The 13,220-nt window shown below is 37.8% G+C and overlaps 1 protein-coding gene, 3 non-coding genes and 5 pseudogenes across 4 annotated transcripts; all 9 read right to left on the bottom strand.

The window, feature by feature from the left end:
- Positions 1-96: 96 nt before the first annotated feature.
- On the bottom strand, positions 97-215 carry LOC148556361 (5S ribosomal RNA). The gene has a single exon (XR_015891152.1). It is a non-coding gene; the product is annotated as a 5S ribosomal RNA (ribosomal RNA).
- A 190-nt stretch (positions 216-405) lies between these two features.
- Positions 406-524, bottom strand: LOC148556360 (5S ribosomal RNA). Its single transcript, XR_015891146.1, has one exon. It is a non-coding gene; the product is annotated as a 5S ribosomal RNA (ribosomal RNA).
- A 185-nt stretch (positions 525-709) lies between these two features.
- LOC148556359 (5S ribosomal RNA) lies at positions 710-828 on the bottom strand (annotated as a pseudogene).
- A 185-nt stretch (positions 829-1,013) lies between these two features.
- Positions 1,014-1,132, bottom strand: LOC148556358 (5S ribosomal RNA; annotated as a pseudogene).
- A 183-nt stretch (positions 1,133-1,315) lies between these two features.
- On the bottom strand, positions 1,316-1,434 carry LOC148556357 (5S ribosomal RNA). Its single transcript, XR_015891421.1, has one exon. It is a non-coding gene; the product is annotated as a 5S ribosomal RNA (ribosomal RNA).
- Positions 1,435-1,622: 188 nt separating this feature from the next.
- On the bottom strand, positions 1,623-1,741 carry LOC148556356 (5S ribosomal RNA; annotated as a pseudogene).
- A 179-nt stretch (positions 1,742-1,920) lies between these two features.
- On the bottom strand, positions 1,921-2,039 carry LOC148556355 (5S ribosomal RNA; annotated as a pseudogene).
- Positions 2,040-2,227: 188 nt separating this feature from the next.
- LOC148556354 (5S ribosomal RNA) lies at positions 2,228-2,346 on the bottom strand (annotated as a pseudogene).
- A 4,262-nt stretch (positions 2,347-6,608) lies between these two features.
- LOC148556353 (ribulose bisphosphate carboxylase/oxygenase activase, chloroplastic-like) lies at positions 6,609-7,211 on the bottom strand. The gene is made up of 2 exons (XM_088489244.1): positions 7,167-7,211; positions 6,609-6,848 (listed from the first exon to the last, which is right to left on the bottom strand). The coding sequence occupies exons 1-2, from the start codon at positions 7,209-7,211 to the stop codon at positions 6,609-6,611; spliced, it is 285 nt and encodes a 94-aa protein (XP_088345370.1).
- Positions 7,212-13,220: the final 6,009 nt, after the last annotated feature.

Here is a 13,220-nt window from a genome sequence, read left to right as displayed (position 1 = left end):
AAATCAGGTCATGGAGGCTCGCTTTAGCTAAACTATTCAATATAGCGTCGTTTAAAGAACAAGGGTAAGCACGACGTACAAAAAAAAAAAAACAAGAAGATGCAACACGAGGACTTCCCAGGAGGTCACCCATCCTAGTACTACTCTCACCCAAGCACGCTTAACTACGGAATTCTGATGGGATCCGGTGCATTAGTGCTGGTATGATCGCACCTATTAAAGTATGCGCACATAATTATCATAAGCATGTCTCGCGACATAGGGTAAGTCGAGCTCCGAATCCTTGCGGGGCCCGTGCGAGCTTGCCGAAAATCAGGTCATGGAGGCTCGCTTTAGCTAAACTATTCAATATAGCGTCGTTTAAAGAACAAGGGTAAGCACGACGTACAAAAAAAAAAAAACAAGAAGATGCAACACGAGGACTTCCCAGGAGGTCACCCATCCTAGTACTACTCTCACCCAAGCACGCTTAACTACGGAATTCTGATGGGATCCGGTGCATTCGTGCTGGTATGATCGCACTTATTAAAGTATGCGCACATAATTACATTAAGCATGTCTCGCGACGTAGGGTAAATCGAGCTGCGAATCCCTGCGGGGCCCATGGGAGCTTGCCGAATATCAGGTCATGGAGGCTCGCTTTAGCTAAACTATTCAATATAGCGTCGTTTAAAGAACAAGGGTAAGCACGACGTAAAAAAAAAAAAAGAAGATGCAACACGAGGACTTCGCAAGAGGTCACCAATCCTATTACTACTCTCGCCCAAGCACGCTTAACTACGGAATTCTGATGGGATCCGGTGCATTAGTGCTGGTATGATCGCACCTATTAAAGTATGCACACATAATTATCATAAGCATGTCTCGCGACGTAGGGTAAATCGAGCTGCGAATCCCTGCGGGGCCCGTGCGAGCTTGCCGAAAATCAGGTCATGGAGGCTCGCTTTAGCTAAACTATTCAATATAGCGTCATTTAAAGAACAAGGGTAAGCACCACGTAACAAAAAAAAAAGAAGATGCAACATGAGGACTTCCCAAGAGGTCACCCATCCTAGTACTACTCTTGCCCAAGCAGGCTTAACTGCGGAATTCTGATGGGATCCGGTGCATTAGTGCTGGTATGATCGCACCTATTAAAGTATGCACACATAATTATCATAAGCAAGTCTCGCGACGTAGAGTAAATTGAGCTGCGAATACCTGCCGGGCCCGTGCGAGCTTTCCGAAAATCAGGTCATGGAGGCTCGCTTTAGCTAAACTATTCAATATAGCGTCGTTTAAAGAACAAGGGTAAGCACGACGTACAAAAAAAAAGAAAATGCAACACGAGGACTTCCCAAGAGGTCACCCATCCTAGTACTACTCTCGCCCCAGCACGCTTAACTACGAAATTCTGATGGGATTCGGTGCATTAGTGCTGGTATGATCGCACCTATTAAAGTATGCGCACATAATTATCATAAGCATGTCTCGCGACGTAGGGTAAGTCGAGCTGCGAATCCCTGCGGAGCCCGTGCGATCTTGTCAAAAATCACGTCATTGAGGCTCGCTTTAGCTAAACAATTCAAGATAGCGTCGTTTGAAGAACGAGGGTAAGCACGACGTAAAAAAAAAAAAGAAAAGAGGTGCAACACGAGGACTTCCGAGGAGGTCACCCATCCTAGTACTACTCTCGTCCAAGCACGTTTAACGGCGGAGTTTTGATGGGATCCAGTGCATTAGTGCTGGTATGATCGCACCTATTACAGTATGCACACAAAATTATCATAAGCATGTGTCGCGACATAGGGTAATTCGAGCTGCGAAGCCTTACGGACCCGTGGGAGCTTACCGGAAATTAGGTCATAAAGGCTCGCTTTAGCTAAACTATTCAAGATAGCGTCGTTTAAAGAACGAGGGTAAAAACGACGTAAAAAAAAACATGTGCAGCACGAGGACTTCCCAGGAGGTCACCCATTTTAGTACTACTCTCGCCCAAGCACGTTTAACTGCGGAGTTCTGTTGGGATCCGGTGCAATAGTGCTGGTATGATCGCACCTATTAAAGTATGCGCAAGCAATTATCATAAGCTTGTGTCGCGACGTAGGGTAAGTCGAGCTGCGAAGCCCTGTGGTACCATGGGAGCTTGCTGGAAATCAGGTCATTAAGGCTCGCTTTAGCTAAAGTATTCAAGATAGCGTCGTTTAAAGAATGAGGGGAAGCACGATGTAAAAAAAAACAAGAAAAAGAAGTACAATACGAGGACTTCCTAGGAGGTCACCCATCCTAGTACTACTCTCGCCCAAGCACGCTTAACTCCGAAGTTCAAATGGTATCCGGTGCATTAGTGCTGGTATGATCACACCTATTAAAGTATGCGCACACAATTATTATAAGCATGTCTCGCGACGTAGGGTAAGTCGAGCTGCAAACACCTGCGGGGCCCGTGCGAGCTTGCAGAAAATCAGGTCATTGAGGCTCGCTTTAGCTAAACTATTCAATATAGCGTCGTTTAAAGAACGAAGGTAAGAACGACGTAAAAAAAAGAAGTGCAACCCGAGGACTTCCCAGGAGGTCACAAATCCTAGTACAACTCTCACCCAAGTACGCTTAACTTCGGAGTTCTGTTTGGATCCGATGCAACAGTGCTGGTATGATCGCACCTATTAAAGTATGCGCGCACAATTATCATAAGCATGTCTCGCGACGTAGGGTAAGTCGAGCTGCGAAACCCTGCGGGGCCCGTGCGAGCTTACCGAAAATCAGGTCATTACACTACAACATTTTGGGTCTATGGCCACGTTTTTTTTTGTCACGGTAAAAAACCGTGACCATAGATCCTCTATGGTCACGGTTTTTTAGGGTGACAAAAAAAAGCTATAGTCATGGTTTTTTTGGAAAGGGTGACCATAGAGTACCTATGGTCACGGTTTTTTAAAAAAGGGTGGCCTAAAAGGGTCTATGGTCACGGTTTTGAGGGGTTACCTAAATGGGGTCTATGGTCACGGTTTTTTACAGTGACCAAAAGGGGTCTATGGTCACGGTTTTACAAAAAAGGGTGACCTAAAAGGGTCTATGGTCACGGTTTTGGAGGGTGGCCTAAAGGGGTCTATGGTCACGGTTTTGGGGGGTGGCCTAAAAGGGTCTATGGTCACGGTTTTGGGGGTGACCTAAAGGGGTCTATGGTCACGGTTTTTTACAGTGACCAAAAAGGGGCTATGGTCACGGTTTTACAAAAAAGGGTGACCTAAAAGGGTCTATGGTCACGGTGTTGGGGGGTGACCTTAAGGGGTCTATGGTCACGGTTTTGGGGGTGGCCTAAAAGTATCTATGGTCACAGTTTTGGGGGGTGGCCTAAAGGGGTCTATGGTCACGGTTTTGGGGGGTGGCCTAAAAGGGTCTATGGTCACGGTTTTTTACAGTGACCAAAAAGGGGCTATGGTCACGGTTTTTCAAAAAAGGGTGACCTAAAAGGATCTATGGTCACGGTTTTGGGGGGTGACCTAAAAGGGTCTATGGTCACGGTTTTGGGAGTGGCCTAAAAGGGTCTATGGTCACGGTTTTGGGGATGATCTAAAGGTGTCTATGGTCACAGTTTTTTACAGTGACAAAAAAGGGTATATGGTCACGATTTTTCGGAAGGGTGACCTAAAAAGGTCTATGGTCACGGTTTTGAGGGTGACCTAAAGGGGATTATAGTCACGGTTTTTTACAATGACCAAAAAGTGTCTATGGTCACGATTTTTCAAAAGAGTGATCTAAAAGGGTCTATGGTCACGGTTTTGGGGGTGACCTAAAGGGGTCTATAGTCACACAGTTTTAATCATTTGAGTTTAAATTAATTAAAATTTTTATGTATTTTTTATAATTTTAAATATTTTATCTTTTAAAAATTTTAATAATTAAAAACTAATAATAATAATTTTATATGATTTATTTTAAATATTAAAATTTTAAATTTAATTTTATAAATAAAAAATTAAGTTGAATACTATTAATTTTAAATTAAAAAAGATTTAAAACTTAATAACATAAAAAATGATTTAATAACTTAATAATGATTTAAAAAATGATTTATAATTAGTTACTTTATAGAAATTGAAATTAAAGTTGTGATAGAAAAACAATAAAATGTAATATAATTTAATTTAGGTAATCGATATTTTAGATTTAAAATCATATTTTATAAAATGTGATTTGTAAGACCCATAGTTTTCGAAAAAAATATTATTTGAGTTAATTTCAATTTATATATTCATTAAATATTTTATTTTTAGAAATTATTTTATTAAAAGTAATTAAATTAAGTTTTGATAATTAAATGAGAAATGATTAAATGAATTTTTATAAATACTTAAAGTTTAAGTAATTTTATTATAATTAGATATTTTGTAAATTGAAATTAAAGTTTCGGTGATAGAAAAATAATAAAAAGTTATATCATTTAATTTGAATAATTAGTATTGAGTTTAAACTATATTTTATAAAAATGTGATTAATATATTTATTTTATAATTTAAATTAAAAATAATTAGTTGAACTTAATAATATGTTGACAAATAATGTTCTTAAATATTTTTAATAGAGTATATTTGATTTTAAAATTTCTCTACCCTCTAATTTTATCAAAATATATATTCATATCTATCCTTTATTCTTTTATAAAATCCTTAATTTCTAATCCCAATTCCCAAATTAAAACCAGAAACCCTAATTCCCAAATTGGGAACCTAACCCTCATTTTTCCCTTTCCTCAGAGGCTGAAACACGCAGCCTTCACCCCCTTTCTCCTTCACCCACTTAACGTACAACACACCCACACCAGCCACAGAGAGGAAGAGAGGGAGCTGCTCCACGTTACCGTCCAGTTGCTGTCCGGCTCGCCATCACCGGTGTCTCACCGCCGTCACTATGGAGACCAAACGCCGTTGAGCTTCTTGCTACTGCCTTGGAGTCCGTCGTCAGGTTCGAGTTGAAGAAAGAGGGAGGCATAGATTCAACGTCGCGTAGAGAGGAATTTGTTGTTGTCGTTGCACGCCGTCGTGTGCTGTCGCTGTTGTTTGAGCCGTCGCTATCGCCGTGGGTGAAGTCCGCCGCTGGCGCCAGTTGAGGCCGCTGCTATGGAACAAAGATGAGAGAGAGACGTTGGGAGGAAACTGTGAGCTGCAAGCCGCTGACCGAGAAGAAGCTCTGCCTTTGTTGCCGTGTTAGAGTCGTCACTGCCAACGCCGTGCACCGCCGTTAGCACTGCCATTGAAGGGAGCTCGCCGTCACAGTTCAATCATCATTGAGCTTGAAGGGAGGCGTCACTAATATACCCGACAGCAGCTTCCCCTGCGTTCCCAATTCCATTCTTGAAACTGTAACACTCTTGCTCATGCTCTGTTTCCCGAATCTATTCCTCTACCATATTTTGTTCTGATTACAATAGCATATGTTAATGTCTCTGCTTAGTATTATCATCTTTATCCGGAACCACTGATGTCATCGCTACGGAGGTGATTGGGATAGGCGCGATTGTCATTGTTGTTGCTGCCCCAGAAGAAGTGAGGCTGCTGCTGCTGTTCCGGCCGCATTGGCTGTTGTAAACTGGAAAAAGGAAGGGCATCATTGTGTTTAAATTCGACGGTTTTGACTAATTGAGGTAGGGGGTTTAAACGATTTCAATTTAAGAATGCCTACAAGGTTTATTGAATAACTGCAAATAGATTTAATAGCTGTGAGTAATTGATTGATTATGTGAATATTGAATTGTGGCTGAAATTGTGATTGGAATGGTTGAGATTGTGATTTGGAATTGTTGATTAGTGATATTGATTGATTATGTGGATTGGGAATTGTTTGATGACTACACTACAAGAAAACCAAGATTTTGCTACGCTTTTAAAGCGTGGCGAAAAGTGGGAAAAAGCGTAGCGATAGCTTTTCGCCACGCTTTTTGAGCAACCGGCACGCTTTTGAAAGGGTCACAACTGTTAGCGTGCCGGTTGCTCTATCGCCACGCTTTTAGTGACCTATGGCCACTTTTTTTTTGTCGCCACGCTTTTATCTATTGCCACGCTTTTAAACGTGGCCATATGCGAGAGGATATGGCTACGCTTTTAAAGCGTGCCAGTAGCTAGATATGGCTACGCTTTTAAAGGGTGCCAATAACTAGAGATACGGCTACGCTTTTAAAGTGTAGCAAAGTCGTGAGATATGGCTACGCTTTTAAAGCGTGCCAATAGCTAGAAATATGGCTACGCTTTTAAAGCGTACCAATAGCTAAAGGTATAGGTACGCTTTAAAGTGTGGCGAAAAGTGGCTGCTGTATGGAATAGCTACCCTTTTAAAGTGTGGCGAAAAGTGGCTGCTGTATGGAATTTGTTGAAGTTCAATTTTTTTTTTAATCTTCATAATAAAATCTAACAAAATTCATAAATAATGTAAAATTTAAACAATATAAAACCTTCATAACAATTTTAATTACTATGAACAATATAAAACCTTCATAAACTTGTACACCAAATATAGTGATTGATCACATGACAAGCTCTAACAAAAAATCAAAGTGATAACAACTACCCATAAATTTGTAATACATGCATTACAATTCCAATAATTATTACATTATCTACATCCTCTAAAAACTACAAAATACCCTTCCTTCTTGTGATGTCTTGCTGGTCATCTGAGATATCATAGACCAACCCTTTCCATCTGTCCGTATCTGTCTGCTTGTCCTCATCGATCGCCACAATCTTGAAGCTTCCGGAGGAAACCTTGCTACTGCTGTGGATTCTTGAGGTAACCTTCTTCAAGTTGCTTCCGAAGAAAGCTGATGAATTGGGAACTGATGAAGCCACAGCTCCAGAACCATTCAAACTCACCTGCAATGTAAAATTACATTATTCTCTTGTTATTTAAGAGTTACTACTCTATTCAAAACTCTAATCCAATTTTTTTAAGTATACAAGAAATCATGAACCGCATCTAAATATATTGATAACTCACAAATTAATGATATGTATGTATCCATAGTCCGCATGATCATTATTTTTCTAATTTGGTATCTATAACTGATTACTAATTCACACTGCATCCAATCCATTTACTATCCTAATCTTATACATAGTTTAAAACTAGAAGTGATAAATTGAGTGAATAGAATTAATTGAAAGTAACAAAGTAAGGTAAAAGTATCATACTAGAGTTCCTTTGACAGCTCCTATGGTTGAAACTGAAGCAGCCATGGCTGTGTTATTGTCCTTGTAGCAGCAGAGAGTAATTGAACTTACTACAGAGGAAATAATAAACACTATAATGAATACTCATCAGTTGGGAAAGCAGTCCCCACCATGCCCAAACCCTTTTTCCCTATTTTTTAGCAACTAGAATCTGTGACGATTGGTCAACCTTAAGTTCAAACTATAGTAATCTAATTATATACTGCACGGGTAAGACAAATCCATTTTTTCCCCAATATTCAACCAAATGGCTAAGTGGACAGAAAAGAAAGTAAAAGAATAAGGTGGAAACAGAGTTCATGAACTCACAGATCTATCAAATTCCAACATGAAGCATCTTTTTAAATCTTCTTTGGTAGGTTTGCAACCACAGCGATCACGTCTGGAAGTGAGATATGAGAATTTAGCATGTGTAATGCAAAACAGCAACCTCCTCCAACTTGATCTCACTAGAAAAAATTCAGGAGAACATCATGGAACTCATAAGTGAAAAAACATCAAGGGGAGACATAAATATAAAGAATCAACAGAACATACTTTGGGGATTTCATGTAGTTATCCCATCTGTGTGCACCATTTGGACGAAGATGATCTTGTATACAGGCAGCTGATTTACCATTTTCGTAAGTCAAAAAGTAGTTTGGATTCCCACGTACAAAATCTTTGTAATTTCCAAAGTATATATCTTTTGGAAGATGGTCATAATTCTTCTTAAACATTGATAGCTGAATCAACAGATCAGGAGAAAATGAAGGAGATAGAAGTATCAATGCCAAAACATGCAACTGCATTTACGACTATCTTTTCTAACTAAATTAAGTGATTCATTTCCCTCTACTAAACCTTAAAAGTAAAACCAAATAGAAAAATAGATCTTCATGATTCTAAAAGTCAAAATTCCTTTTGTTATTCACTGATTCTACAAACTCAAGTACTCCAAAGGGTTCTTTGTTAAGTAATAAGTAGAACAGAAACTTCTGGCAAAGGACTATGTACAGCTTCAGCAACTTACCTCACTAAAAAGTTCTTTAATATCATCTCGCTCAACACTGCTCTCCTGAAAACCATAGACACAAGCATTATTACACCTAAGATCTAACTAATCTAGTGTTTATTTAATTTGCAATAGAGAAAATTGAATAAGGGAGACAAAAATGAAAATTACAGTCTAATCAAGCTTGAAAGTTTTTCATATGACATGGTTGAAAGATAGAATTTCATCACTAACATTTTTTAGCCACCAGAAAATAAACCCTAAACCTAAAAGTGATTATGTCCTTGTAATATGCATGACAATGATCTTTTCTAATTGTTTTAGATTCTCAAATAATTTCCCCTTCCTAGCTCCCTGATAAGATAGAACTTTTATTCATCATCACACATTGAAAGCAAAACTGTTTCTCTGAATATCATCTTAGTCATCACCCACCATGAAATTTCAATTGATTTTTTTTAATAAAAAAGGGAATCTAATAATGCACTTAAAATAATGGACAATATAAATATGAATTGGTATATGTTAGGTTATTACGGGATAATATTGTGTTAGTGATAGATACACGTACATATTATATACCTTATTCATTAGATTAGACATATATAATATTAGTTCTAATATAAAAAAAAGTACATTAAAGATTGAGAGAAAGCACAGTAATGAGATATGGAGGTCTCTCTCTATAAAGTAGCAGTGAGCCGACAGAGAGAATCGAAATGATATAAGGAAGGGAATTTTTTTATTAATACGACAGAGAATTATTATGAAATTCTATTTTTTAAAAATTTAAAATTATTAAATAAACATATAAATAATTATATATATAAATGACCACTCTGAAGAAAATGATTAAGTGATCATTATTCATAGTACATTAACTTGTTTAAACTAAATGTTTTGAAGTTATATATTTGATTTATACATTATTAGTCACATTATTATTATGAATTTATCATTAAGCAACAACACAATGTATTATTTGCGCTCCAAACATATAGAAACTAAAAAAAATAACGATACACACTGAACATTTTTCCAAATTTAGCTTAGAATGTTGAAAATAAGATGATTCCCTATAAGGTGGATATAACTGTCGGCATAACGTGAAAAGTGTCTCATGTTAAAGGACAAGAGTGCATAGTATATATTTGTTCCTGGGATCCTAGCAACGGCATATCCAAGGTCATATTTATGCTATAAAGTAATCTAATAAAATCAACTCACAGACAAATACATGTATATTTCATACATTACGTGGTTATGATAATTAGGTTTAAGAAGGGAGGGAGGTCTACTTTGGAGGACCGTACCCCATGGCCCCATTGGAATAGAAAAGCAAAGGTTCAAATCATGTGTATATAGTATAGTATATACCCCTACAATGTATTTGTCTTTACTCTTTACCATATATAGCAGCATGTGAATTTGGATCAGATACACTCAAATAAGATAATTTCACATGATTTGATTTATTTCACCCTACTCTTCACATATATGGCTATGTACTTTGGCACCTTCCTCAAGAGGTAAATATTTCTGCAACACAATCAAAATCAGCCAACTTTAACTGCTTTTCTTTTATTTGTTTTGGTCAGGAACTGCTTTTTCTGAATTCTGCTTTCATACATCATTTCTTAAATTTTGGCGCCATGCCTCATTTTAGGTGGATTAATCAGCTTTTTTTTTTGGTCAAGTGATTAATCAGCGTTAAAACTTGATAAAACAGAGTCACAAAAAAAAACTTAACAAAAACAAAACCTTTTTTACGCATTAAAAACAAAACTTGGATCAACTACCAAAACTAGAAAGAAAACTAGATCCAAAGCAGCCACATCTTGACTTACTTGTCACAGCCTCCGGAGAAAACCGGTGTTCCATCATCCTTCTAAGTGGAGCACAAAACCTTAAACAATAAAAGAGAACATTAATTATAATGCCATCTCAGTTCAAAAGAAATTTTCAGTAATACCACTAATAATAATTTTTTCTTTTTCTTTTTTTTTTAATAAAATGAGCTGAAATTCATTACTGGTTGGTCATGAGATGTTGAAGCCTTGGGTGTGCTGTTGATAACAGTTCCATTCCTTGCAACCTCCCAACATCGAACCTACGATATTGACAAAAGAAATTCACCAAAAAAAAAAAACATTTGTCTATCAAACAATTAAACACAACATAAGAGCCTTTTCTTCACATAAATTTAAAGAGCTAGTTTAGTTTCAGAAGTATTTTCTGTCACCATTTCTTCTTTCTAATACTAATTATAAAAAACATCATATCCCTTTCAGTTTGAGAAGTTAATCGTAAAAGCAAGAAACACCAAAAAGATAACATTGTGACAATTTTTCTTTTGTGAACTAACATTAAAAAATAGAAATAACACAAAACATTAACAAAAAAATATGCCCTAATATCCAAGTCAAACTCAAACCTGGTTATCCCATGAAATAGCGACAACAAAATTGGCCCTGGGACTGAAACAAAGGCTGGAAATTGAATCACCAGGCGGCTGGGTTACCTAAAAGAATTGCAACCACAAATTAACAATAACCAAAATGATAATAATAAAGAAAGTGGACATTTTGAAGAAAAACAAGGACAGAATCTACCGAAAGAAAGAGAAAGAAGATTTTAATAAATCAATTCAGAGTTTAATAACATCAGTTCTGTTCTATTCGATAATTCCATAGCACCCAAAAATAATATTAACCAAAAAAAAATCAATTCAACTAACACATTCAACACAACACAACCACAACCAACTCATATGCACTGATTTGATTACAGAGACTTGCTACTTAAATTAAACTTCAACTCTCTTTTGTTATCTGGTTTGATTACAGACTTTAATAAATAGGGCTTACCAACTCTCAAAACCAGCAATGAAGCATCGATGGAAGGGGCCCTGGCCTGCACGAAAAAGGGAGCGGCGCGGAAGGGGTTAGGTGATGACAAGTCATCTTAGCCTATTTTAACTAGCCTTTTTCTTTTGTTTTCAATTGAATTATGCACTTTCTTGAGCCATAAGCAAGCCAATTGGGTAGATTTTCATGTTTCCTTTGATTTAATCAACCATGTATGAATTCATGCTATTTCATGAGGTTTTGTGCTATATTTGTTGCATATTATGAAAGAATGAATATCTCATGATTTTGAGCATAGCTTTGATGAGTTTGGTTGATTAATGATAGGTGAAGAAAGCTTGGAGAAAGGTTGAAGCAAAGAGGAATGGCTAGGAGTGAAGAGAGGACAATGGAATAAGTGAAATTGAACCAGGAAGCAAGAAGTTAGCCCCAACGTTAGCCCCCTAACTTGGAGGCTAACGTTGGAACTTGAAATTTCCTCCCTGGCCATCCCACGTTTGTGCCAACGTTAGCCCCCTAACTTGGAGGCTAACGTTGGCACATGAATTACAAAGGGAGAAGGGCCAACGTTAGCCCCAACGTTAGCCCCCTAACTTGGAGGCTAACGTTGGAACTTGAGAAGATCTCCCCTGGGCACCAACGTTTGCGCCAACGTTAGCCCCCTAACTTGGAGGCTAACGTTGGCGCCACACACCACAAGGCATACAAGGGGTATACTTCCAACAAGAATAACTTGAGCTACAGAGCTCCAAATGAGGTGATTCAAGAAGCATTGGAAAGTAGGAATCAAGAGCTTTCCAAGCATATATGGAACTGCATGGTGGACACTAAAATTGAGGGAGAAAACTGCCCCGCAATGTGCATAAACGAACATGGTGGCAACCTGCAGTGAGGCCAACTGACCTCTGCACCTTCAAAGGAGTATAACTCGAGCTGTAGAGCTCCAAATAATGTGCTCCCAACGGCATTGGAAAGTAGACATCCAGGGCTTTCCAACAATGTATAATAGTATGGGGTGGACAATACATTTGAGCCTCCAGAACTGGCGTTTTCGCCAACGTTTGAGGGCTAACGTTACCTCAAACGCTGCACACCAAAGCCAGCGACCATGCCCTCTTCAAATGATCATAACTTGAGTTGTAGATGTCCAATTGAAGTGATTCCAAGTGGGTTAGAAAGATGACATTCAGAGCTTTCCAACCATATATGATAGTCTATATTGGGCATAAAATTGGCAACATGACAAGAGGACAAAGTTGGCGCCATAAATGTGCACAAGGCATTGCCAACGTTAGGGTCAAAGTTAGACCCCTAACGTTGGCACCAACGTCCATACCAGCAGATTGTGTTTGCTGATGTGAAAAGTTAACTTTGGCTCAAACTTTAGGTCCAACTTTGACTAACCTCAAACCCGGTTCAATTGGTTCACTTTGGTTCTACCTCAAACTCCAAGAGCAATCAACCAAGGCCTTTATCAACCCAATTCCATCAAGAGCAAGGGCCCAAATGATCATCACTCAAAGGCACAAGAAATAGATAAAATAGGAATTTCATTTAATTGTAATTTGTTTTTAATTTCATTTTCATTTCCATTTTGTAAAGCCTATATAAGGCATCATCTTCATATTTGTAAGGAGGCTGGCTCCACTAGGGAGCACTAGAATTTGAGAGCTCTCTCTTTAATTTTCTTTGTTTTGAATCTTGGGTGGAGAATTGAAGAAATTCTGTTTCAATCTTACCTTGAGAATTTTCTTGTTTACTTTCTCTGCACAATTGAATTTCCATTCCTGTTTACTACTTCACCTTCTCTTGGCTTCTGCAATTTACTTTTCTTTAATTTCTCTTGCAATTGTTCTTGTTGGATCTAGGAAGGCATTGAGATCTAGACTTGGTTATCTAGTCTCTTGGGTCCTGAGATCTTAATTCCAATTTTACATTCTCTGTTTATTGCTTTTCATGTTTATTTACATTTCTGTTTTGGTTCCGAATCAATCAAATCCATCTTTTACTTATTTGCTTGTTGCAATTTAACTTTTCCTTGTTTAATTTCTGCAAATCCAATTCCCAATTCCCTTTACATTTAATGCAATTTACATTTCTTGCAATTTAAATTTCTGCAATTTACTTTTCTTGCACTTTAAGTTTCTGCACATT

This window comes from Arachis ipaensis, chromosome B6 (assembly GCF_059453495.1).
Source record: "Arachis ipaensis isolate K30076 ecotype BB chromosome B6, ASM5945349v1, whole genome shotgun sequence".
Lineage (NCBI taxonomy): Eukaryota > Viridiplantae > Streptophyta > Magnoliopsida > Fabales > Fabaceae > Arachis > Arachis ipaensis.
Note: the sequence above shows the minus strand (reverse complement) of the source record. Positions and strands in the feature narration are given on the sequence as shown.